General features: G+C 40.6%; 1 protein-coding gene across 4 annotated transcripts in view; it reads left to right on the forward strand.

Moving 5' to 3' along the window:
- PC (pyruvate carboxylase) overlaps positions 1–25,443 on the forward strand; it is a 1,112,699-nt gene that overhangs the window by 370,933 nt on the left and 716,323 nt on the right. For all 4 annotated transcript variants that reach the window (XM_089689964.1, XM_089689966.1, XM_089689965.1 and 1 more), the window contains one exon: positions 18,465–18,610. In XM_089689964.1, the coding sequence (XP_089546090.1) occupies positions 18,465–18,610 (146 nt within the window). The remainder of the gene's footprint in view (positions 1–18,464; positions 18,611–25,443) is intronic.

Consider the following 25,443-nt stretch of genomic DNA (forward strand, 5'->3'; position numbering starts at 1 on the left):
TTTTCCACCATAATTTGCAAATAAATTCTTTCCAAATCAGCCAATGTGATTGTCTGGATTTTTTTTCTCATTTTGTCTCTCATAGTTGAGGTCTACCTATGATGCCAGTTACAGGCCTCTCTCATCTTTTTAAGTGGGAGACTTGCACAATTGGTGGCTGACTAAATACTTTTTTGCCCCACTGTATACCCCTACTCTAAAATAGTGGATGTTAATTGCAAGGGGTAATTACTAATACCCGTAAATGGTGAATATAATAACTGTCCCTATACCTCTAAATGGGGGACAGGGTTATGATGGCTTAATATTTTGATATTCTGATTTTTTTGATACATATATTCCCCCACAAATACCCCATACCCCAAGGTTTCATATACCCACTTGTAATAGATTTGAAACATTAACCGCCGAAGGACCGCCCTATAGTACATTTACTGCTACAGGGTGGCCCCTGTGCCCAGGATCAGGTATATATACGTGATTCTGCATTTCCAGGTCGGGGGCGTGCGCGCCCTACTCGCACCGCGTTCACAGCCCCAGGTGTCAATCACCGGGTCCCGGATGGTGATTACCTGCCGACGCCTGGTGATTACCAGCAATCACCAACAGGAAGGAGGGCTGCATTATTTACCAACAGCCCTCCTCCCTGTCAGTTTTGACACACTGCTCTGGATGGCTGAGCAGAGCCATCCAGAGCAGTGTGCTTACAGTGAAGCACATACCCCCGCCCCCTAGCAAAACATTCCCAACACATAGTTAACCTTTGATTGGCCCTCATGTTAACTCATTCCTGCTCAGTGCCATTACTTTTTTTTTTAGCACTGATCACTGTATTGATGTCACTGGGAATGTCAATAACACCAAGTCAATTCCCCCCAGCGTCAAAATGCCCACCGCGGTCCCGCTATAAGTCACTGATCGCTGCCATAACTAGTAAAAATTTAAAATAAATCCCAGAATATACCGCCATTTGTAAACACTATAACTTAGACATAAACCAATTAATGTACACGTATTGGGATTTTTTTTTAATCAAAGACATGTAGCAGAATACATTTTGGCCTAAATTTATGATGAATTTTTACTGGACATGTTTAATAGCAAAAAGTGAAAAATATTTGTTCTCAAAATTGTTGGTCTTTTTTTTATAGCACAAAAAACGCACAGGTTATCAAATACCACTGAAAGAAAGCTCAATTCGGGGGAAAAAAGGCTGTAAATTTCATTTGGGTGCAGTGTTGCATGACCGAGCAATTTTCAGTTAAAGTAACGCAGCGCCATAACGCAAACCGCTTCTTTAACTGCTTCCTGACTGCCATATAGCAGAAATACTGCTCCAGAGTGGCACGGATGTGCAAAATCACATATGTATACGTGATTCGCACTCCTGTGGTTTTCACATCCCTCCCAGATAGCGTCAGGTTGCCAGTCAGTACACCAGTTATCACATTTAACCCCTTGATTGCCAGGAACACATACACAATAAACCTCCATTGCTAGTATAGTGTCTGAACGAATCAATATCTTTGATCAGATCAGCACTATACCAGTGTTCACATTAGTATGGTGTCAACAAAAACACAGCATTAGTGGGATCAGCCCCAACACCTGCGTTTAACACCTACGCTTACTCCCCCCCTTCTCCCCCAGCAAGTGCAGTGTCAGTAGCTCACTGTCACTTGATACATTGCACACAAAACCAAAGTTTTCGCAGAATTAGTCCTGATGTCTGCTAGCACTTTTTGATGACTTTCATATGCAACAGAGTGCCAGTACTAGTGCTGCTCTACCTCTTGGTTAACTGGCGAACACCAGCATCCTAGTTCATCCTGGTATTGCACATACCAGCACTGCAGTATCACCTGGTGATGTGGCGAGTCCTATAAGTGCAGTACAAGCTGGTGCGGTGGTGAGCACAAGTATTGTCCTGCAACCACCAAGAATTTGCACACAGGCTCGTAGAGACCCTAGTATCCTTCCGGATAAGCTTGCAAATCCCCATTGGCAGCCCACAAATTCTGCAGCACCCGTACTTCCCCTCTTTCACTGCCCAACTCAGAAGTCAGGTGAAAACAGCAAATTTAACTACTCCCCTTGATTTTTTAGAGCTGTTTTTCGTGGAAAATCTGTATGCATTGATTGTGGATCAAAGCAATTTATATGCACAACAGTTTATCGCCGCCAACCCAAATTCAAACCATGCCAGACCATTCGCATAGAGATCCATTACGGTTTCCGAATTTTAATTTTTTTTTGGGCCTAACCCTCAGCATGGACATTACTATGAAAAATGAATTGCGGTTGTATTGGTCCACAGACCTGATTCATCATATGCCGTGTTCTCTGCTGTCATGGCCAGGGATAGATATGAGAGTATAATGTGTTGTATGCATTTCAATGACAATACACTCTGTCGTCCTTGGGGTGACTCTGAATTCAAACAGCTCCACAAAATTCGGTCCCCTCGTAAATCACCTTAACCAGACATTTGCAGATGTGTATACTCTCCAGCAAAAAATCTGCGTTAATGAGTCCTTCATTAATTTTTCTGGCCGCCTTGCATTCAAACATTTTCTCCTCAGCAAGCGTGCCAGATATGGGGTTAAGATGTATAAGACCTGTTAGAGGGCAACAGGCTATACATTTAATTTTTTTCTACTTACGAGGGAAAAGATAGTCACGTGGACCCTCCCGGATGCCCAGGCTACATGGAGAGTAGTGGCAAGATAGTTTGGGACTTGGTGTCATCCTTTTTCCATATGGGGTACCACTTATACGTGGACAATTTTTATTCAAGCGTGCCACCATTTTTAGACATTTGTACAATTTTGGAATTGGCGCATGTGGCACCGTGTGACCTAATGTGTGCCCACCATTAGAAGTGGGTGGATGCAGGGCGTTATATTCTAATGGTGGGCATACCACACACTTTTTCTGGCAGAGATTTCTTCTCTTTTTTTCATTCAGCCCACAGGCTGCATACAAAAAAAAAAAAAAAAAGAACATAGCATACAGTTGTGGCCAAAATTATTCAACCCCCACTGAAATTGAGTGTTTTGGCCAGTTTGACATTGCTTTTGATCATTCAGTCATCTTGCTTACATTTACATTAAAGAGGCACTTGTAGGTCAGACAAATATAACATAACAGTTATAATGAAATAACCACAAATGTCTTTTCTGTGCTCACAGCATTATCAGTTTTATTCAACCCCCAAGTGACATTCAATCTTAGTACTTAGTACAGCATCCTTTTACAGTTATAACAGCTTTTAAACGTGAAGCATAGCTTGACACAAGTGTCTTGCAGCGATCTACGGGTATCTTCGCCCATTCTTCATGGGCAAAGGCCTCCAGTTCAGTCACATTCTTAGGCTTGCGCACTGCAACTGCTTTCTTTAAGTCCCACCAGAGGTTCTCAATCGGATTTAAGTCTGGTGACTGCGATGGCCACTCCAAAATGTTCCAGCCTTTCCTCTGCAACCATGCTCTAGTGGACTTGGAGGTATGCTTGGGATCATTGTCCTGTTGAAAGGTCCAACGTCTCCCAAGCCTCAGGTGTGTGACGGACTGCATCACGTTTCCATCCAATATCTCCTGGTACTGAAGAGAATTCATGGTACCTTGCACACGCTGAAGCTTCCCTGTACCTGCAGAAGCAAAACAGCCCCAAAGCATGATTGACCCTCCACCATGCTTCACAGTAGGCAAGGTGTTCTTTTCATCATAGGCCTTGTTCTTCCTCCTCCAAACATAGCGTTGATCCATGGGCCCAAACAGTTCTAATTTTGTTTCATCAGTCCACAGAACACTATCCCACAACTTTTGTGGTTTGTCCACATGGCTTTTGGCATACTGCAGTCGACTCTTCTTATTCTTTGGAGACAGCAAGGGGGTACGCCTGGGAGTTCTGGCACGGAGGCCTTCATTACGCAGTGTGCGTCTTATTGTCTGGGCTGAAACTTCTGTACCCACATCTGACAAATCTTTTCTCAGTTCCTCAGCAGTCACACGGGGACTTCTCTCCACTCTACGCTTCAGGTAGCGCACAGCAGTCGAAGTCAGCATCTTCTTTCTGCCACGACCAGGTAGCGTTTCAACAGTGCCCTTTGCCTTGAATTTGCGAATGATGCTTCCTAAGGTGTCTCTTGGTATGTTTAACATCTTTGCAATCTTCTTATAGCCATTGCCCTTCCTGTGAAGAGAAATCACCTCTTCTCTTGTCTTCCTGGACCATTCTCTTGCCTTCACCATGTTTGTAACCACACCAGTAAATGTCTAGAAGGAGCTGAGTATCACAGTCATTTTAAAGCTGCCTAATTGGTGCTTATTATGCTTGATTGCTGCTCGGTGACATCCACAGGTGTTTTCAATACCTGATGGAAAGCACCTGTATGAACCTCTGTTCTTCAGAGTGGTAGTCTTTAAGGGGTTGAATAATTGTGGCAATGAAGAAACCACATAAGAACCATTTACTACTGTATTACATAAACAATTGATGTCATTTTAGTTGCATTTGGGTAGTTACAACGTCCTTGTAGGATTTGATTCTGAATACAATTCCAAATGTACACTATAGTCCCTAAACCCCTTTACAGCATTGGGGGTTGAATAATTTTGGCCACAACTGTATATACCCAACAAGGACCAGCAACGTACTGATACATCACTGGACTTTGGTTATACCAGGATGATGCCTACAGCTGCAGGCATCATCCTGGTATCAGTTCTTTCAGTTGGCGATTGGCTTTCATGTAAGGATTGCCTTTACAAGCAGCAGGAGACAATGCCCCCCTCCCCTGCTGTCTTCCACTGCCTTCTTGGGCAGTCCCGTGCCATCGGGGGAACCTGAGAATGCAGCCGGTGTTTCTGCCAGCTAACCATAGAGCTGATTGGAGACCAGAATGGTGTCAATCATCTCTATAGTCTAAGAAATCAGAAGCTACGAGCATTTCATCACTTCATTTTCGCAGGCTATTAACAGCGAAACTGAAGCATCTGATCACACCGATGTTGGTGATATCGAGAGTCTGATAGACCCCAGATTTCTCAAAAAAGAATATATGACAATGCCCATTGAAGTTTTGGGGGATATTTGCATTCCCTGTGATCTCATTAAAGGGATAAAAAAAAATGAAAGGGACAGTGTAAAAATAATTTAAAAAACCAAAATAACTTAAAGAACAAAAAAAAAAAAAGCACCCTTGCCCCCCCCCCCTTTCCCGCCGCATGCTCTCACCTGCATGCGTGAGCGTTGAACGTTAGATCAAGGGCAGTAATTCTATCACTAGACCTCCTCTGTAAATCTAAAATAGTAGCTTGTAAAGGCTTTTAAAGCGTTGCCTATGGATATTAAAAATGCACGGAGCATGCGCAGTTTTAAAGCATGTCATGTTTTGTATCTATTTACTCAACATACCATCATCTCTTGTATTTCACTATATAATTGGCCAATATATTGTGTTTTTGAGCATTAAAAGTAAAAAAATTATTTTAAAAAAAAATTTGCGTTTGAAAAATCACTGCGTGAGTACTATGTGATATAAACGGTGGTTTTTTAAAGCAACCACCATTTCATTAAAAGGGGGGCTGCTTTAAAAAATATATAATGTTTCGGGGTTCAAAGTAATTTCCTAGCAAAAAATACAGATTTTTTTTCATGTGAACAAAAAGTGTCAGAAAAGGCTTGGTCTTAAGGTGGTTAGAAGAGTGAGTGATGTGTGGCAAAAAAAAGCCCCCACCCCCCAAAACAATCCTTTTTTTGGAAAGTAGACAACTATTTGCTGAGAGGCATTTTGAGTCAATAGAAGAATTTATTTTTTTTGCCACAAGTTTTTGGACTGCCTACCTATCACAGTTTTGGAGGCCCTGAAATGCCAGGATAGCACCCCCCCCCCCCAAATGACCCCTTTTTGGAAGGTAGACACTCCAAGGAATTTTATATAGTGAGGATTATTTTGCAGATCTCGCTTGTTGCCACAAGTTTTTGGAAAACGAAGAAAGAAAACAAAAACATATTTTTTCTTTTTTTATATTTCAAAACCTTGTGAGAAAAAATGAGATCTGCAAAATACTCACCATGCCTCTTTTTAAATTCCTTGGGGTATCTACTTTCCAAAAAGGGGTCATTTGGGGGAGTTTGGTGCTATCCTGGCATTTCAGGACCTCCAAAACTATGATAGGTAGTGAGGAAGTGAAATGAGGAACTTGCACACCTTCAGACTTTCAAAGCGGTCATTGGATTTCAGGCTCCTGTATGTGCCTAGGCTCCCAAAAAATCTCGAACATGTTGTATCCCCATACTTGGTAGAAGTAGCAGAATGTATTTTGGCATGTAATTCCACACATACCCATGGCTTGTGTGAGAAATATATACAGTCAGGTCCATAAATATTGGGACATCGACACAATTCTAACATTTTTGGCTCTATACACCACCACAATGGATTTGAAATAAAACGAACAAGATGTAATTTAACTGCAGACTGTCAGCTTTAATTTGAGGGTATTTACACCCAAATCAGGTGACCGGTGTAGGAATTACAACAGTTTGAATATGTGCCTCCCACTTTTTAAGGGACCAAAAGTAATGGGACAATTGGCTTCTTAGCTGTTCCATGGCCAGGTGTGTGTTATTCCCTCATTATCCCAATTACAATGAGCAGATAAAAGGTCCAGAGTTAATTTCAAGTGTGCTATTTGCATTTGGAATCTGTTGCTGTCAACTCTCAAGATGAGATCCAAAGTGCTGTCACCATCAGTGAAGCAAGCCATCATTAGGCTGAAAAAACAAAACAAACCCATCAGAGAGATAGCAAAAACATTAGGCGTGGCCAAAACAACTGTTTGGAACATTCTTAAAAAGAAGGAACGCACCAGTGAGCTCAGCAACACCAAAAGACCCGGAAGACCACGCAAAACAACTGTGGTGGATGACCGAAGAATTCTTTCCCTGGTGAAGAAAACACCCTTCACAACAGTTGGCCAGATCAGGAACACTCTCCAGGAGGTAGGTGTATGTGTGTCAAAGTCAACAATCAAGAGAAGAGTTCACCAGAGTGAATACAGAGGGTTCACCACAAGATGTAAACCATTGGTGAGCCTCAAAAACAGGAAGGCCAGATTAGAGTTTGCCAAACGACATCTAAAAAAGCCTTCACAGTTCTGGAACAACATCCTATGGACAGATGAGACCAAGATCAACTTGTACCAGAGTGATGGGAAGAGAAGAGTATGGAGAAGGAAAGGAACTGCTCATGATCCTAAGCATACCACCTCATCAGTGAAGCATGGTGGTGGTAGTGTCATGGCATGGGCATGTATGGCTGCCAATGGAACTGGTTCTCTTGTATTTATTGATGATGTGACTGCTGACAAAAGCAGCAGGATGAATTCTGAAGTGTTCCGGGCAATATTATCTGCTCATATTCAGCCAAATGCTTCAGAACTCATTGGACACCATTTCACAGTGCAGATGGACAATGACCCAAAGCATACTGCAAAGGCAACCAAAGAGTTTTTTAAGGGAAAGAAGTGGAATGTTATGCAATGGCCAAGTCAATCACCTGACCTGAATCCGATTGAGCATGCATTTCACTTGCTGAAGACAAAAGTGAAGGGAAAATGCCCCAAGAACAAGCAGGAACTGAAGACAGTTGCAGTAGAGGCCTGGCAGAGCATCACCAGGGATGAAACCCAGCGTCTGGTGATATCTATGCGTTCCAGACTTCAGGCTGTAATTGACTGCAAAGGATTTGCAACCAAGTATTAAAAAGTGAAAGTTTGATTTATGATTATTATTCTGTCCCATTACTTTTGGTCCCTTAAGAAGTGGGAGGCACATATGCAAAGTGTTGTAATTCCAACACTGTTCACCTGATTTGGATGTAAATACCCTCAAATTAAAGCTGACAGTCTGCAGTTAAAGCACATCTTGTTCGTTTCATTTCAAATCCATTGTGGTGGTGTATAGAGCCAAAAATGTTAGAATTGTGTAGATGTCCCAATATTTATGGACCTGACTGTAACTTAAATGACAACTTTGTGTACAGAAAAAAAAAAAATCTTCCACGGGCTCAATATGCCTCTCAGCAGATAGCTTAGGGTGTCTACTTTTGGAAAAGAGGTCATTTGGGGATGTTTGTACTATCCTGGTATTTTAGCGCCTCAGGAAATGTGATGAGCAGTCAGAAAGTTAAAGCTGTGTAAATTCCATTATCTATACCATAGTTTGTAGATGCTATAACTTTCACACAAAGCAATCAATATACATTTATTGGGATATTTTTAACCAAAAACATGTAGCAGAATACATTTTGGCCTACATTTATGATGAAATTTGAGTTTTTTTGGATATTTTTATGACAGAAATGAGAAAATATCGTTTTGTTTCAAACTTTTTTTTGTTTATAGCGCCAAAAATAAAAAGGTGATCAAATACCACCGAAAGAAATCTCTATTTCTGTGAAAAAAGGACATAAATTTAATTTATGTACCATATTACATGACTGCGCAATTGTCAAATTAGTGCAGTGCTGTATAGCAAAAAAATATGGCTTAAATTGCAGTAACTATACCATAGTTTGTAGATGCTATAATTTTCACACAAAGCAATCAATATACACTTATTGGGATTTTTTTTACCAAAAACATGTAGCAGAATACATTTGCGCCTACATTTATGACTTACTTTGAGTTTACTATATATTTTTTATAACCGGAAGTAAAAAATATCATTTTTCTTCAAAATTTTCGGTCTTTTTTGAGGTGATCAAATACCACCAAAAGAAAGTTCTATTTGTGTGAAAAAAAGGACGTAAATAACGTTTCGGTACAGCATTGCATGAACGCACACTTGTAATACTGTAGCGCCGAATAGCAGAAAAAGGTCTGGTCATTAAGGGGGGGTAAATCCTCAGGATGGCAAGTGGTTAAGGGACCTTTTACCAGGGGCCTATACCGCCCCTTAACCTCGCACTCCCTTGGCCTCAGAGATTCTGCTCTCTCCTGGCTCTCATCCTACCTGTCACAACGCTCTTTTAGCATTACCTATAATGCTACCACCTCCCCCTCTCTGTTGGGGTCCCTCAAGGCTCCGTCCTCAGGCCCCTTCTCTTCTCCATCTACACCTCCTCCCTTGGCCAACTCATACACTCTCACGGCTTCAACTACCACCTATATGCCGACAACACACAAATCTATCTCTCAACCCCCAACCTCACCACCTCAGTCTCCGCCCGAATCACACACCTACTGATCGAAATATCAGACTGGATGTCACTCCATTTCCTTAAACTGAACCTCTCCAAAACCGATTTTCTTGTCTTCCCCCCAGCCCGGACACCACCCCCCATTGACTTCTCTATCACATCCAACAACGCCACCATCAAATCCGCCCCGCAGGCCAGAGTACTTGGTGTCATTCTGGTCTCCAACCTATCCTTCCAGCCCCAAGTCCAATCTTTAACAAGCTCGTGCAGACTCCACCTCCGCAACATCGCCAAAATACGCACGTTCCTAACCCAAGAAACCACTAAACAGCTCATCCACTCCCTCATCATATCACGACTCGATTACTGCAACTCCCTCCTTACTGACCTGCCTCGCCGCTGGCTATCCCCGCTTCAGTCGATCCTGAATACGGCTGCCAGACTCATTCACCTTTCCAACCGCTCCATTTCCGCCACCCCCCTCTGCCAATCCCTCCGCTGGCTTCCGATTGTGCAACGGATCAAATTCAAAATCCTAACACTGACGTACAAAGCCGTCCACCATACTGCCCCGAACTACATCACTGACCTAATATCCAAGTACCACCCAGCACGCACACTCCGCTCCTCACAAGACCTCCTTCTCTCTAGTTCCCTGGTCTCCTCCTCCCATGCCCGCCTCCAGGACTTCTCCAGGGTGTCACCCATCCTCTGGAATTTCCTGCCCCAACCCATCAGATTATCACCTACTCTCCTCTCCTTTAGGTGCACCCTGAAAGCCCACCTCTTCAGAGAAGCCTACCCCACCCCCTACTAACTTGCCAACCTCCTCCACTCTTCCTACCACCCCATCCCCCACAGCTATCTCCTCCTGTGCCACCATCCCCTCCCTCCTAGATTGTAAGATCGAAAGAGCAGGGCCCTTGATCCCCTCATGTTTTGCACTGTATTGTTATTGTTCTGTCACATGTTCTGTCCCCCTTTGTAATGTACAGCACTGAGCGAACTATTGGCGCTTTATAAATACTGAATAATAATAATAATAGGGGCAGAAACAGGGGGTACTACAGCCACAACAGTTTTGGGGGGAACCAAGGGGATGGAAAGAACCCTACCAGATCCCGTATCTCAGCCCTACCCAAAGGGAAGAATACCATCAGGCACCCAGACCATACCACTGGTTCCACCCCGAACCTACCTATTGTATCCCAGACAAGAAAGGAGGAGGGGATGCAGAGGGGGGAGAAAGAAAAAGGAAATGAGAAGTGTAGAATCTTTAATTGAACATCCATCCAATTTACACATGAGGAATTAACTTTATTAAATGAAGGATTAAAGTTTTCTCCGAGCAAACATCTTGAAAATTTGAGACATTTATTAATGTGGAGAAATTTGTTAGAAAAGTAAACCATTAATTTTTTGAAAACTCACATAGAGGAGAACAAAATGTAGGTGATGAGTATTTACACATGGAGCTAAGGAACAAGTCCACATTCAACCTCAGAACTTCCAATCAGCAGTTCCTAGAGGTTTTTAAAAATATGGTTCAGGAAGATATATCTAAGATTCAGGTTAATAGAGCTAAAACTCACTCCAAAAACATCTGGGAGGGCTATTAAGTCCCTAGAAAGAAATAAAGATATAGTGATTAGACCTGCGGATAAGGGGGAGGATTAGTAATTCTAACCAAAGCACAGTATGAGAATGAAATGCAACGGTTGTTACAAGATGACACTACATATGAGGAATTACAAGGTCCAACTAACAAATTAAAAGCCAAGTTAACAAAATTATTTAAAAAAGGAAGTAAAGACAGTATTTTGCATAAAAAGGAGGCCAAATACCTATTGCTTGATGGACCCAGAATACCAGTCATATATCAAGTCCCAAAGATGCATAAAAATCCAGTTTACCCCCCAGGGAGACCTGTAATTAGTGGTATCAACTCATTGAATGGGGGAATACATTGATAATTTCCTCCAATACATAGCCACAAAAGGTAAAGCCTTTCTCAAGGATAGTAGGGACCTCATCAACTTATTAAAAGCTATCAACATAACAGAACATACTTTGTTGGTAACGGTGGATGTGGAATCCCTTTACACGAACATAAAACAAAGAGATGCCCTAGAGGCCACTAGATGGGCACTCCATAACTACTCCAACCTAATAACCTCCCAGAAAGAGTTTATACTAGAGGGGCTAGAGGTGGCCAAGGCCAATAATTATTTCTGGTATAATGGTAAATATTATACCAGATTAAGGGGGTGGCTATAGGGGCAAGGTACGGCCCAAGTGTTGCCACCATTTTCCTTAATAAATGGGAAGAAGAAGACATTTTCAGTAAAAATCTACCGCAATTAAAAATGTATAGGTGATTTATTGATGACATCTTCATTGTATGGGAGGGGAGATTACAGGATTTGGAGTTTTTCTTAAAATCCATGAATGTTAATGCTTATAGCGTTACATTTACTAGTAATATCCAAAGAGAGGTTATCCATTTCTTGGATCTGGAAATTTTTCATGATGGAGAGAAACTAGATACAACTTATTTTAAAGACACTGACAGGATTGGTTATTTTTGTAAAAGGAGTTGCCATCATCCAGAATTAATGAGAGCAATACCTAAAGGCCAGTTCATGACGATAAGAAGAAACTGTGGCAAAAGGGAGGATTACAATGAGCAAGCAGAGAAGTTGGCAAATAGATTCCTGGAGAAGGGACATGAAAAAGTAGAATTGGAAAAAATAAAACATCAGGTTAGGAACATGGACAGTGATGAATTTCTACTCCCTAGACCAGGGGTCCTCAAACTTTTTAAACAGGGGGCCAGTTCACTGTCCCTCAGACCATTAGAGGGCCGGACTATAGTTAAAACAAAAGAAAAAAAAAAACTATGAACAAATGCGGACACAGTACAGGAGATGACCAGAGACTGCGGACACAGTACAGGAGATGACCAGAGACATAGAACGGCGGCGGGAATACTGGGCCGGCTGCTCCATAAGACGAACAGACATTTCTCCCCCAAGTGTGTCTTATAGATGGAAATGATGCCCCATCATTGGTGACAGTGGGAGGAATAGTGCCCCATCATTGGTGTCAGTGGGAAGAAACGTGCCCCATCATTGGTGTCAGTGGGAAGATATGTGCCCTATCATTGGTGTCAGTTGGAGGAATAGTGCCCCATCATTGGTGTCAGTGGGAGGAATAGTGCCCCATCATTGGTGTCAGTGGGAGGAATAGTGCCAGATCATTAGTGTCAGTGGGAGAAATAGTGTCCCATCATTGGTGTCAGTGGGGGAAGGAATAGTGTTCCATCATTGGTGTCAGTGGGGGGGGGGATAGTGCCCCGTCATTGGTGTCAGTGGGGGGGGATAGTGTCCCGTCATTGGTGTCAGTGGGGGAAGGGGATAGTGTCCCAACATTGGTGTCAGTGGGAGGAATAGTACCCCAACATTGGTGTCAGTGGGAGGAATATTACCCCATCATTGGTGTCAGTGGGGGAAGGAATAGTGTTCCATCGTTGGTGTCAGTGGGGGGTGGAATAGTGCCCCATCATTGGTGTCCGCGGGGGGGAGGAATAGTGCCCCATCGTTGGTGTCTGTGGGGGGTGGAATAGTGCCCCATCGTTGGTGTCTGGGGGGAGGAATAGTGCCCCATCGTTGGTGTCAGTGGGGGGAGGAATAGTGCCCCATCATTAGTATCAGTGACACCAATGATGGAACACTATTCCTCCCGTTGACACCAATGACACTTAACTTGCTGACCCCTGTTCCAGCACGGTGCTGCTGCAGCCAGCATACCTGGTTGCAGCAAAACCATCTGCATGGCACACTTACCTGTCAGCTGTCCTTCTTCACTCTGGCCTCTCCTTCAATCGATGTTCGTGGGGCTGCTCGGCTCCACCTCCTCACAGGTGATTGGCCGTCTGTGTGCCTTTCCTGAGCTACAGTTCTGGCACCCAATCACCGGTGAGGAGCCAAGCGGCAGTGCGAACATCGAGTGAGGGAGTGGCCGGAGTGGATGAAGGAGCAGCGCTTCCTGGACTGGATCGTCATGGGACTAGGACACGGAGCCAGGTAAGATACAGCAGCCCCCCTGCCCAACCCTGTACTTAGTGTCCCTTTCTCGCGGTAAACATGCCCCTGCCGGCAGGCCGGATAAATGTCCTCGGCGGGCCGCATGTGGCCCGCGGGGCGTAGTTTGAGGACCCCTGCCCTAGACCAAAGAAAAATCTAGGTATGGAATTAGCATTCATCATGGGCTTTAATTTACAGTATAAAGAAATAGAGAGGATTTTACAAAACAATTGGCCTATCCTATTAAGGGACCAGTCCTTAAAACAAATCCTACTACAAAAACCTATGTTTATATATAAAAAGGCATTGGGGTTGAGACACATCTCCAAGAATGTGATGGAACCTCCTAAAAGACCTCCCACGTTTCTGGATGCTAAAGGTTTCTTCAAGTGCGGTAGATGCAAGGCATGTAGAACGGTAAGGGACAGGACTAAAAGAACAGACAGTTTCACATCTCGTGTGACAGGCATAACCTATCCTATTAAGAAGTTCATCACGTGTGACTCTAGATATGTCACATATTTGCTCACCTGTCCATGTAAACTGCAGTATATTGGTAGAACCGCTAGAAAATTATTTACACGCATTGGAGAACATATTAAAATATTAACAATGGGTATAAACAATATAGTGTCTCCAACCATTTTTGACTAAAACATAATAAGGACCCAAGTCACCTCAAGTTCTGGGGAATAGATAAGGTCTCCTGGCACTGGCGGGGTAACTACATGGGTTTAAAAGTATCTCAGATGGAAACCCAATGGATCCATAGACTACAAATATTGGATCCAAAGGGCCTAAATCGGGATATAGAACTTAACTGTTTTCTTACAGACTATTGAAGACGGTACCTTTTATATATAGCCAGGGGGGACGGTTGGGTACATGGGGGAGCTAGCCCTCCTTCATGGGCTATGGGGTAAATATATATAGGTGGTATGACTAAATCCATCTACCCACTTCCCCTAAAAGGAGCCCATACAAACAGGGAAAGTGGGTTTAATATTTAATACTTAAGTAGTACACCTCTCTAAAGAATAGTTTCCCTCTTAAAGTCACAAAAACACATACCCCCTACAAAAAATTGTTAAGAATATATATAAAAAACATCAGAATATCAAAATATTAAGATATCATAACCCTGTCCCCCATTTAGAGGTATAGGGACAGTTATTATATTTGCCATTTATTGGTATTAGTAATTACCCCTTGCAATTAACATCCACTATTTTAGTGTAGCGGTAAATAGTGTACATCTTGTTCTTTTCTCTTTTAAGTGAATCATTAGCTCGGCTATTATAATATAATATTTTATTGTAAAATATGCATTTCCAATTGCTTTATATTTTTTATTTCATTTTTATTTTATTTACATTTTATTTATTTAATTTATCAATTTTAATTATTTGTATATATCTACATATTGTTAATATTTGTTACCTAATAGTGCATAACCTGTATAGTTTATTTGTAATTCCAATTCATGTTATGCATTGTAGGTATTTGACTTACATTGGGGAGACTATGTATTGCCTATTAGATAGGGAGTTTCACTATCGGGTACTGCGCCAGTGTGTGCAGCCTGATCCGAATATCCAGGTCTTGTTGGCCATCCACCCGCAGACGTCCAATTAGAAGTTGAGTTTAACATTTGGAGACATCCAATCAGAAGCAATATATCTCTATTTAATGACCCCAGATATGGCGGCTGTCACTTCCTGAAGATACTGCTGGGTGAAACGTACATCGAAGCGTGATTACGTCATTTCCGGTGCCGGGGATGTGACGCCCGGCCCTAGGGAGAGCGAGGCTTTTTCGGTATTCACAAGCTCTACATACTGGTGCCGGTATACTAGGCACTGCCACATATGAGTGCATATCTGTTTGTTGCTATTTTATTGCCACATTAATAAATGATACACTTAGAACGCTTTCAAAACCTTTTGATTTATTTGAGCGGCCTGGTACTCATAAGGAGAGGAGAATTCCACATTGAGTATCCAGTCAAATTTGAGAGTTTGTTGGTAACATCCCTGGGCTTGTTCTGTGGAGAGCTTATGAATGGGGAGGAACACCCTAGGATTACCAGAAGTGGATGGTTCCATGTATTATCTAAAAATACGCATTTGACTGCCTTAATAGGGTCAAAAAGGTTTGGTGAGTGAGCAATTGACTTATATCTTGTGGACACGTGGTGAAGACACATACCTTTATGGGCCATAGCACTGTGGTTTAAAAGGACTGTCACATTCGAATATCAATATGGCTACATATGGACTTTCACTGGTTAATATATAATAGGATGTTTTATTTGCATTACGCATGTCTATTTAAAAATTACTATTTAGACCATTGTACAACTTTTTGAATTTGCGTATGAATTTTCATTCCCATTCCAGTCCCTTTCCGTGATTTGGAGTTCCACTTCAGTACCTTCATTTTCACATAATTTATGCTGTGGCATCTGCTGTAGAAATGGACTGCTACAGAAACATCCATTGTGTTAGGGTTCTGTAGGGCAGTTTGTACCCGGTATCAGGCATACCACATCTGAGGATCTGAACCAAAAGTATTCTGTAATTCTGGTACCGGTGCCCTATCAGTGCTGTGGATATTTGTGCAGGTCTCGCATCTCTTTTGCGTGCAGGTATATGTTCTATATGGCATTGGGCTTTTTAGGGAATTTTTTATTATTATTATTATTATACAGTATTTATATAGCGCTAAAAGGTTTGCTCAGCGCTGTACATTATAGTGAGGGACAGAACATGAGACAATACAGTAACAAAACAAAACACGAGGGGTTCAAGGGCCCTGCTCTTTCAAGCTTACAATCTAGGATTCTTAGACATTCTTACATTTGGATGCTTGTCATTATGCAGTAGAGTTTGGTGCTCTTTTGAGATTTTTCTTAGTGACTTTAGGCATGGATTGTACACAACAGTTAAAGGGACCTGATTGTAATTTTTTCTCGGTTTAAATTATAAAAGACTGGGTCTAGGAATGCCGGTTGCGGTCCTGATCTGTGTTAGCCAATATCATTTAAATGCCAAACTTTCAAAACTAATTGATACTAAACACAGCCCAACACTCTACTGCTAAACAATTTGTTAAAAAGAAACAGAAATGTCTACAAACTTTAATTTTTTTATGTTTAAGAAGCACAAATTCATGGGCAAATTGGTAATGTAGAGAGAGAGGTCTCAAACCAACCTATACACCATGTATTGAAGTTTAAAACGATCTAAAACTGAAAAAAAAAAAATCAAACATATATAGGCTGTACATTTTTACATATAAAACATATTTCACAAAAATACATTACATCTTTCATTTTCATACCATGGTGCAGGCATTATTATATCTATCATGCACAGGTCATTGTACTCTATCGCCACCCACATTACCGCATCCACATTCACAAACCATATCACACACCACACTGGTATACAGTATCTTTAAGCATAAATATGGCTACATATCACTTTTGCTTTTTCAGCACTGAAAATGTCAACATTTTTGATTAGTGGCATTTTCCTTATTTTATAACCATTTTTTATCCATTTGCAATCGTGCGCAAAGTAAGGCTCCATATACACGGGACACTTCTGAACGATGGAAATTGACTGCTGGAAAATGTAGGTTAAGAAACATCTGTTTAGCTGCATTTGCATGCTGCGTTTATGCGCGTTTGCGTTTAGAAGTGTTTTCTAAAGATAACCTCAGGAAACCTTCCAAAATTCCCAGAATTTACTGAAAAACAGTAAAAAATTAACTATTTAAGACATTTTGAGAGAAATAGAGAGAGCAGAAGCAGAGAGGGCAGTATTTGTTGAGATTAGCTGTGTTTTTTTTTTTTTCTTCTTATGTGTTCCAGCTCATTTCTGTGCAGAAATTATTACAGCAATGTCTAACATATTTTCTTTCATGCGAAACCTCAATGTATGATGTTACCAGGTCCATTTGAGTTCCGGGAAAACGCTTTGCATGCATTTTTCATGATGAAAAAAGGCTCTGGACAGCATCTGGAAATGGAAGAATGCAAACGCTTATAAATGCGGTTAACCACGTTTACAAGCGTTTGGCATTTGATTTGGTGCTGATAAAATCTACTCCTGAACTCAAGTTTGGTGCGTTCAAAAAAACCGACTGTAAATTCAACTACCTGTAAACGACATAGTGTACATGGACACATAGAAAAACATTGAGAGTTCAGGGGCTGCTGAAAAAAATGCAGAAAAGCTCCTAAATGTGAGTTTATCAGCTGCAGTGTACATGGAGCCTAAATGTTGTACACAAAACAACTGTATAAAGAATGTATTAAAGTGGATTTGCAGACAAAACGTTATCTTAGTTTTGAATAGAGGGGTAACATTTAGAAGCGTTTTTGAGTTTTTAGAGCTCTCCAGGGGCACAGAGATTTTGATAGCTTTAAGCAGACAGCAGGAGAGCGGAATCCCCTGGAACAGAAACAAAGACAGAATTAGAAACTCTTTTTGTAGGGTCAGGGAAGACTGCAAACTGTCAGATTTTTATTTCACTGTGTCCCTGTTGCATTTTTTCACTCACCTTCTGTCTGGGGAAAACTTTATCACTAGGACAGAAATCTAGGGAAAATCTCCCAAATAGAGCATCGTATAGCAAAAAAAAGATGGGTTTTAATCCTTGCCTACTATATGCAAAACAAACAAAAATGGCTTGTCATACACTTTTATGATTACAGGACAGTATTAATGTAACGATGTTATGTCTGGTGTTTAGTGTTTGGCTTAGATAAGATGCTGGTCAGTCTTTTGAGAACTTGTACTTCACTTTTTCTGTTTTTTTTTTTTTTTCTCTGGAATATTGAACTTCGCAAAAACTACAGGCACGCTATGACTTAAGTCCAATTAGGTGCATATCACCTCCAGGACTTTTTTTTTTATCTATGAGAACTTGTACATCACCTTTTATGCTTTTTTTTTCTGGAAGATTGAATTTATACTTCCTTTGACAGTTGTTACTGAAGAACTGTCCTATTATACAGGTTAAAAAGCTTTAAAGCTGAATTCTAGGAATTCGGCAACTTTGCCAGGCTAAATGTTTCATCTGCAAGTGAATTGAATTCCATGTTTTTTCAGTCTCCTTTTTTAGAAACATATTTTGACATTTTACTTTCTGTGTACTCATAGGTGTTCCAGTTGTACCAGGTACAAACTCTCCCATCACTTGTCTGACTGAAGCTAAAGAATTTTCCAACAAATATGGCTTTCCTATCATTTTCAAGGCAGCTTATGGAGGTGGTGGACGAGGCATGCGTGTAGTAAGAGGCTATGAGGTATAGTCTTTACAAATACTTTATACTGTTTAAAAAAACCCTTGTCACTAAACACTCTTGCATACTTTTTTTTGATGAGTATTTGCCAAGTCTTTACTGCCCATTCACAGAATGGGACGCATTGTGAGAATGTAGTTAGACAAATTCTGTAAGTGGGAGTGGGAGCAGAAGGGGGACGGGTGGCGCCATTTTTTCTGTAGCAGCTGCTGCAGTTAACTTCCACAGTGCCACAGGACAACTACTGAAAATGGTATCCAGTGGCTGGGAGGAGGCACAGAGGAGAACATTTTGTAGCCAAAGTAGACACTTGCAGGTGTGAACGCAATAAAAACAAGCGCTAGGTGCCTATTAAAGAACAAAAAAGAGAGAACAAGGGAAGAAAAGGCTAGCAGCTGGCATAGGAAGTAAACCTCTAGAACGTCAAGTGATAAACAGACAATATTGATATGCAGCGCTAATTGCCAAAAATTAAACTCAAATATGATGCATAAGAATAAGGTCAAATTTCATCAGTAATCTTAAACTCAATTTGACTCAGATATGATGCATAAGGTTAACACAGCGTGAAGATCATACAGGATAAACGTGACTTCTGTGCCTTCACACTGCACATGCGCGGCTTTCCCGCGATGACATAGCGGGCATGTACGCCGCATTCGCGCCAATATATATAAAATCGATCAAGTTTTTTTTATGCACCCCCTTTGAAAACATGTATATCACACGAAACGTGTCAGAGAGGTGCCCCTCAGATATCTCTACATACCGCATGGCCATTGCTGGACGGCCGGCGGTAATCTGACTTAATCTGTAAGTGTGTTTTTGTGTTTTTTTGCTCTCCATCAATAAACCTTACTACACTATCAAAGCTTCTGGCCTGGGGCTCTTTTTAATATGGAAGCCCAGGCTTTTTGAAGGTGCTCATCGATTCCTGCCCATTTGCTGTCTGATGATTTGGATAATCTCTCTGGTGGCTGATGCTGATATCTACAGAACCTTGTCCATTTGGTTTGGGATACATGACATCTAGTGGTGAGATTTAGGATGACGACCACCCTTCCAGTGTCCTAAATCCAGAGCACCAGGAGTAGGTCTTAATTACTCCATGCATTATTTCCTTATGCATCTGGTTAATGCAATCTACACTCAGTATAATTACCACAAGAGTCACGAACATTCTGCTTTATCGTCTGTTGATACATCACAGAAGTCAATTTTATCCTGTATGATCTTCACACTGTGTTAACCTTAACCTTATGCATTATATTTGAGTCGAATTGAGTTTAAGAAGTCACGTTTATCCTGTATGATCTTCACGCTGTCTTAACCTTATGCATCATATTTGAGTCGAATTGAGTTTAAGATTACTGATGAAATTTGACCTTAATCTTATGCATCATATTTGAGTTTATTTTTTGGCAATTAGCTCTGCATATCAATATTGTCTGTTTAGACACTTGCAGGTATTGGAATATACAACATTATGCATAAGTAATGTGTATGGTGCTGTCCCTCCCCAAAATAAATATTCTAAATTTCAGATGAAAAACAAGCTTTACAAATCACAAAGAATTGTTACATGTAGGTGTTCTACCTCAGACATGTCTGTATTACTGAGTGGAAAACGGAAAACACAGATTTAATTTCTGTATAACAACTCTTCTGTATGGCATTGGTGAGCATTTGCAGGGGAATATACAATTAAGTAAAACTTTTGTCAAATAAGAACCCCTCTTCCCACTACCTTGTTCATTTGATTCTGATAAGAATATAGATGGAAAGAGAAGTCTTGAAATACCATAGCTGCAGAAACTGCGTGCCAGCCTTGTAACCAAATGTTTAAACGTGGTCCCATGATTGTTCCTGGAGCCGAAGAATAACTAATCTGACATAGTCATCCAATTCAGCAAGGATGATGTGATCAAATGTCTAGATATTTGGTCCTATGGTCCTCTCCTGTTTGATCAATGGCCAAGGTAAGTCTTTTAGGACTTTAGTGACCTTTATGTGCTTTAATGTGTGTGTTATTTACAGCAGAGATCTGATTGGTGATATAAGATGTATTCATTGCGTAGAGTATAAGGATTATTACGTTGCAAGAAAACTTGTATTGTTATTGTATATTGCATATTATTGCTGTGTTTTGACCATACTACTCCTAGAAATTGGCTGATAAAACATAAACTACTGGGTAAATAGTATAGGTGCAGCGCTTGGGATAAGAACAATAAACGGCAAATAATGGTCAAATATAACATGCAATATGCAAAATCTTCCTTCAGAGCATAAAGTGCAATAAGTGATATCACTAGTGGTGATCACAGTGAAGTCAGGCGTCCAAATGAAGAGACGTATAATGTGGGGATCCTGTAGGGTCACAGCTTAAAGTGTGGATATGTGATCCAGAGGTGATAGATACATTTTAATGAGCAGAATGCGCACTCACCAGAGGTGCATATTTAATACGCATATAGGAGAACTCCTGTATCATCAGGCACACATTTGGTCATCCGTATTCTGGTCAAGCTGCATTCACTATCATCATCTGGTCACAAGCGTATCAGGATTCCAGGGTTCCTCAGTAAATCACAACATCCGAGGTCACCTGTTTAGGGCAGGCACTGCAGAGGATGGCACTTATGAGGAGAGCCCAATAAAGGACACCACATAGTGTGATACTGTATAGATGAACTTTATTCCAAAGTAAGATAGTAAAAAGTACAAATACTGACCAAAGATTTAAGGATGGCCACCAGCGGTGGCTAGATGTCCAGATGCTGTGGCCCCCTGATGCGTTTCGTGCTAAGCACGTATTCATAGGGTGCAGGGCTTACCTGCACCCTATGAATACACGCTTAGTACAAAACACATGATATCACTTATTGCACTTTATGCTCTGAAGGACGATTTTGCATATTGCATGTTATATTTGACCATTATTTGCACTTTATTGTTCTTATCCCTAGCGCTGCACCTATACTGTTTACATATATTTCTGGAAGGTTTCTTGGTTACCTTTTTTGGTGTTCTAGCAGCTATATACAGTACATATACATTTAATCTTCTTTCCCTGGTAGCGCTCGTTAGACATTTTATTATAAACTACTGGGTACCACATTTTGGCTCCATTTGTAGAAAATGATGACCATGCACATTTTTATGGAAATTTGTGCTTTCACCCAGCTTACATTCACACAAATGAATATCTGATTACTTTTGACAAAATCGCTGTATAACCCCTGGCAAAAAGTATGGAATCACCACTCTTGGGAAAATGTTCATTCAATTGTTTAATTGCGTAGAAAAAAAACAAAGTACTAGTGGTGTACTGTAGTGTTTTATTTTCATGATTCCATAATATTTTCCTCAGAATTGAGTGATTCCATATTTTTTTTTCCTCTGTTTGATCTGCAAAAACAGTTGCAATTGACTGCAGTTTTCTTTCTTTTTTATTTTCTTCAGTGTTTCTTAAAGCCAGAAGGTTGGAGTGTTAAATGAAAATAGTTTTGAGGCATGTCTGTGATTTTTTTTTTTTCTACACAATTAAACAATTGAATGAACATTTTCCAAGAGTGGTGATTCCATACTTTTTGCCAGGGACTGTAGTTTATTTTTTTTCCTATTTTAGTTATATCTTTCAATAAACTGTATTTAAAATGGCAATTTATTTCCCAGTTTCTACTTCAAAATTGATTGAATTCTCTTGGTTGATTGAACTTGGTGGTAAATTACTTATCGATCTCATGTGTGAATCCTGGTGGATGAACCATGTTTAAATTGTCATGTGTATGGCCAGCTTAAAGGCTAACTCCACCTTTTACACCATTTTACATGTTACACACGTGTTTAGGGTGTACTATGTAACATAGTGGCAATCTATTTTGAATTTTGCATGGCTGTGTGGGTGCACTACTGCACCAACTACAGACTGACTTTGGTAGTTCTTAAAGTAAAATATGAGGATTTCTGAGTTAAAGAAGGTCATTCTGAGACCACCTTGATTCAATACGTGGGGTCTCTAACCCAGATAAGGTACACTGTATAGATAAGGAATTAGAAGGATATGCACTCTTTGTTCTTGTCCTACAGCTCAGAAACTGCTGAAGTCAATGGATGTGCTTAACAGCCAGGAAAACTAGCATTGTTAAGAGTCCAGCAATGGCAGCTTTCCATATTTCTGTTAGAAAGGGGTAAATTTAATGACTCCATAAACATCTGGAGATTAAGTTCATAGGAAATCACCAAAACAGATGGAGATTTCCCTAAATCAATTTTTTTTTATGGCTCATTTACACCGCCTGCATACAAATACAGTGCATTGCACAGCCGCACATTGGCATGCAGTGTCTTCCTGTGTGCTGCAGTAAAATGAAACATGTCTGCATTTTAGCACAATTCACAGCACTCAAACTCTGGGCTGCATTGGAGTGTGAACAGAGCAAATAATTGTGAAAAAAAGGAAAAAATTTTTTCTATACGCCATATTGGTGACTGCCGTTAATCCAGTGCGGAACACTGCCAGTCACTGCACTGATACAAGCCCTTGGAATATTTATCCCTGTGAAGATGTGTGCAAATGTTTTTTTTTTGTCTTATTGCTAAACTGTAATGTATTTTTTTACTATTAAGGTTGATCTTCTCTCATTTAGATTTTAGTAAGCTCTTCATGTTTGGGTCATTTTGTATGCCACCTTTTAGTCTTTTAGTTATTCTATTTTTCCTTTGCCTCAGATTCCCACACATCTCTCTTGTTGTGTTCATTAGTTAACAATGCCCTCCAGCTTTCTTATAGCTGATTAAGATAAATACTTAGTGGTTTTCCCCAGTCATAAATATTTCCATCCTTCCCTAGTTCCACTCTGTATAATGTCCCCCACCATTATAGCTGCTGGCCTCAACTCGGTATCCCGTAAGGTTTAATTTTCATGTATCCTGCTGTAACAGATGGTGTTCTGCTCTTGCTGCAGAAATATTAATAAGAGCTGCTGTGTACAGCTGAGACACAACCCCTAAATGAGCAGCTCCTCCTGCATGTTTATTTCATATTGCTAAATATTACTATATAGGTGCTAGTTCTTACACAGCGCAATAATCACCACTGCAGCAATTTGCCTGCACAGTTACATTGTACTTGGTTAATTTTGAATGACTAGCCCCCCTTACTTAACATGGCTTGTGACTTCAGATATGATTATAAAAGACCTTAGCATTAGCATGCCTATATGACCTTTCCAAGTGAAAATTAAACCAGAGCAAAGCAGAAGCTAACATAATTTCATGCCTTGATCTCTGCTGAGTTGAGGGGAGGAAGCATATAACAGGAAAATGAATGGGTGAAGTTTGTATCACCACTGAAATGTAAAGTAGAGCTCATTAACTAGAGTGGCAGAATTAAATAAGATTTAAATTGTGATTAAAGAAAAAAGGTATCTACATAAATTAAATCATCCATATTTTTAATTCTAGAGTGATTTTACTAATGCCTGTTTCTCACTGATTGAAGGCCATGCCCCCACCCAAACACATGAACTAATAAAGTGATTAATAAACACATGATTAATAGTGATTGTGCTTATGTCTTGTTGCACAGCACATTTATAAGCACATTTAACGCCTAACTCCAGGTAAAATGTTAGTGCTTCTGACACTTTTTTTTTTCTTTGCTGTCGGCAGTCACATTCCATTTAGAGACACAGGGGACAGTACCCTGGGGGTATATAGTGCCACTGTTAAGTAGAATAAAAAGCAGGCAAAATATCAACTCTGGTGCCAGTTCCACCTACACCAACCATGCCTCAACTTCGTTTACTGTTCTCAGGCAGAATGGATCTCTGTTTTTTTAGCTTTGTTGGTAAACACTTTGTAATTATTTAATCAACAGCTTCTGGTAGGTTTAAAGTGGACCTTTCTAGTCCTGGATAGTCTATCTCTACAGTTATCCATTGAGGGTAGGCTTTTTCTGATTGCTTGGAGACAGTGCTATGGTGTTGTTACTACAGGGCACCCTTAAATTACTTTGTAAGGGGCTCTGCTACTGACTATTTAGGCTGCAATGTCACTGCAGATGTGTTTTCTAAGGCCAGAGCCAAAGTAGTTTCAGCAAAAATTACTAAATGTGGATAAGTCTTCCCTCCACTCTTAAGGTTGCATAGTTACATAGTTAATCTGGCTGAAAAAAGACAGTTCAACCATTAAAAAAAGTTATAATCCTAAACCCACAGTTGATCCAGAGGAAGGCAAAAAAACCAGCAAAGCATGATCCAATTTGCTCCTGCAGGGGAAAAAAGTCCTGCTTAATCCCCTGAGAGGCAATCGGACATTCCCTGGATCAAACTTACCTATAAATGTTAGTATCCATTTATATTGTGCGTATCCAAGAAAGAATCAAGGCTTTTTTAAATCCATTGAGCTGGCCAGAACTATCACTTGAGGGAGTCTATTCCACATTTGCACAGCTCTTACTGTGAAGAAAACTTTCCATGTTTGGAGATTAAATTTCTTTTCCTCCAGACGTAAAGAGTGCCCCCTTGTCCTCTGTGATGACCTCAGGGTGAATAGCTCTACACCGAGTTCACTATATGAACCACTGATGTATTTATACATGTTGATCATATCCCCCCCTTAATCTCCTCTTCTCAAGAGAGAATACATTCAGTTCCTCTAATCTTTCCTCATAACTGAGCTCCTCCATGCCTCTTATAAGTTTTGTTGCCCTTCTCTGCACTTTCTCCAGTTCTCCAATATTCTTTTTGTGAATTGGTGCCCAAAATTGAGCTGCATATTCCAGATGAGGTTTCACTAATGATTTGTACAGGGGTAAAATGATATATCTC

This window comes from Staurois parvus, unplaced genomic scaffold (assembly GCF_062004578.1).
Source record: "Staurois parvus isolate SC_StPar_1 unplaced genomic scaffold, SC_StPar_1.0 ptg000505l, whole genome shotgun sequence".
Lineage (NCBI taxonomy): Eukaryota > Metazoa > Chordata > Amphibia > Anura > Ranidae > Staurois > Staurois parvus.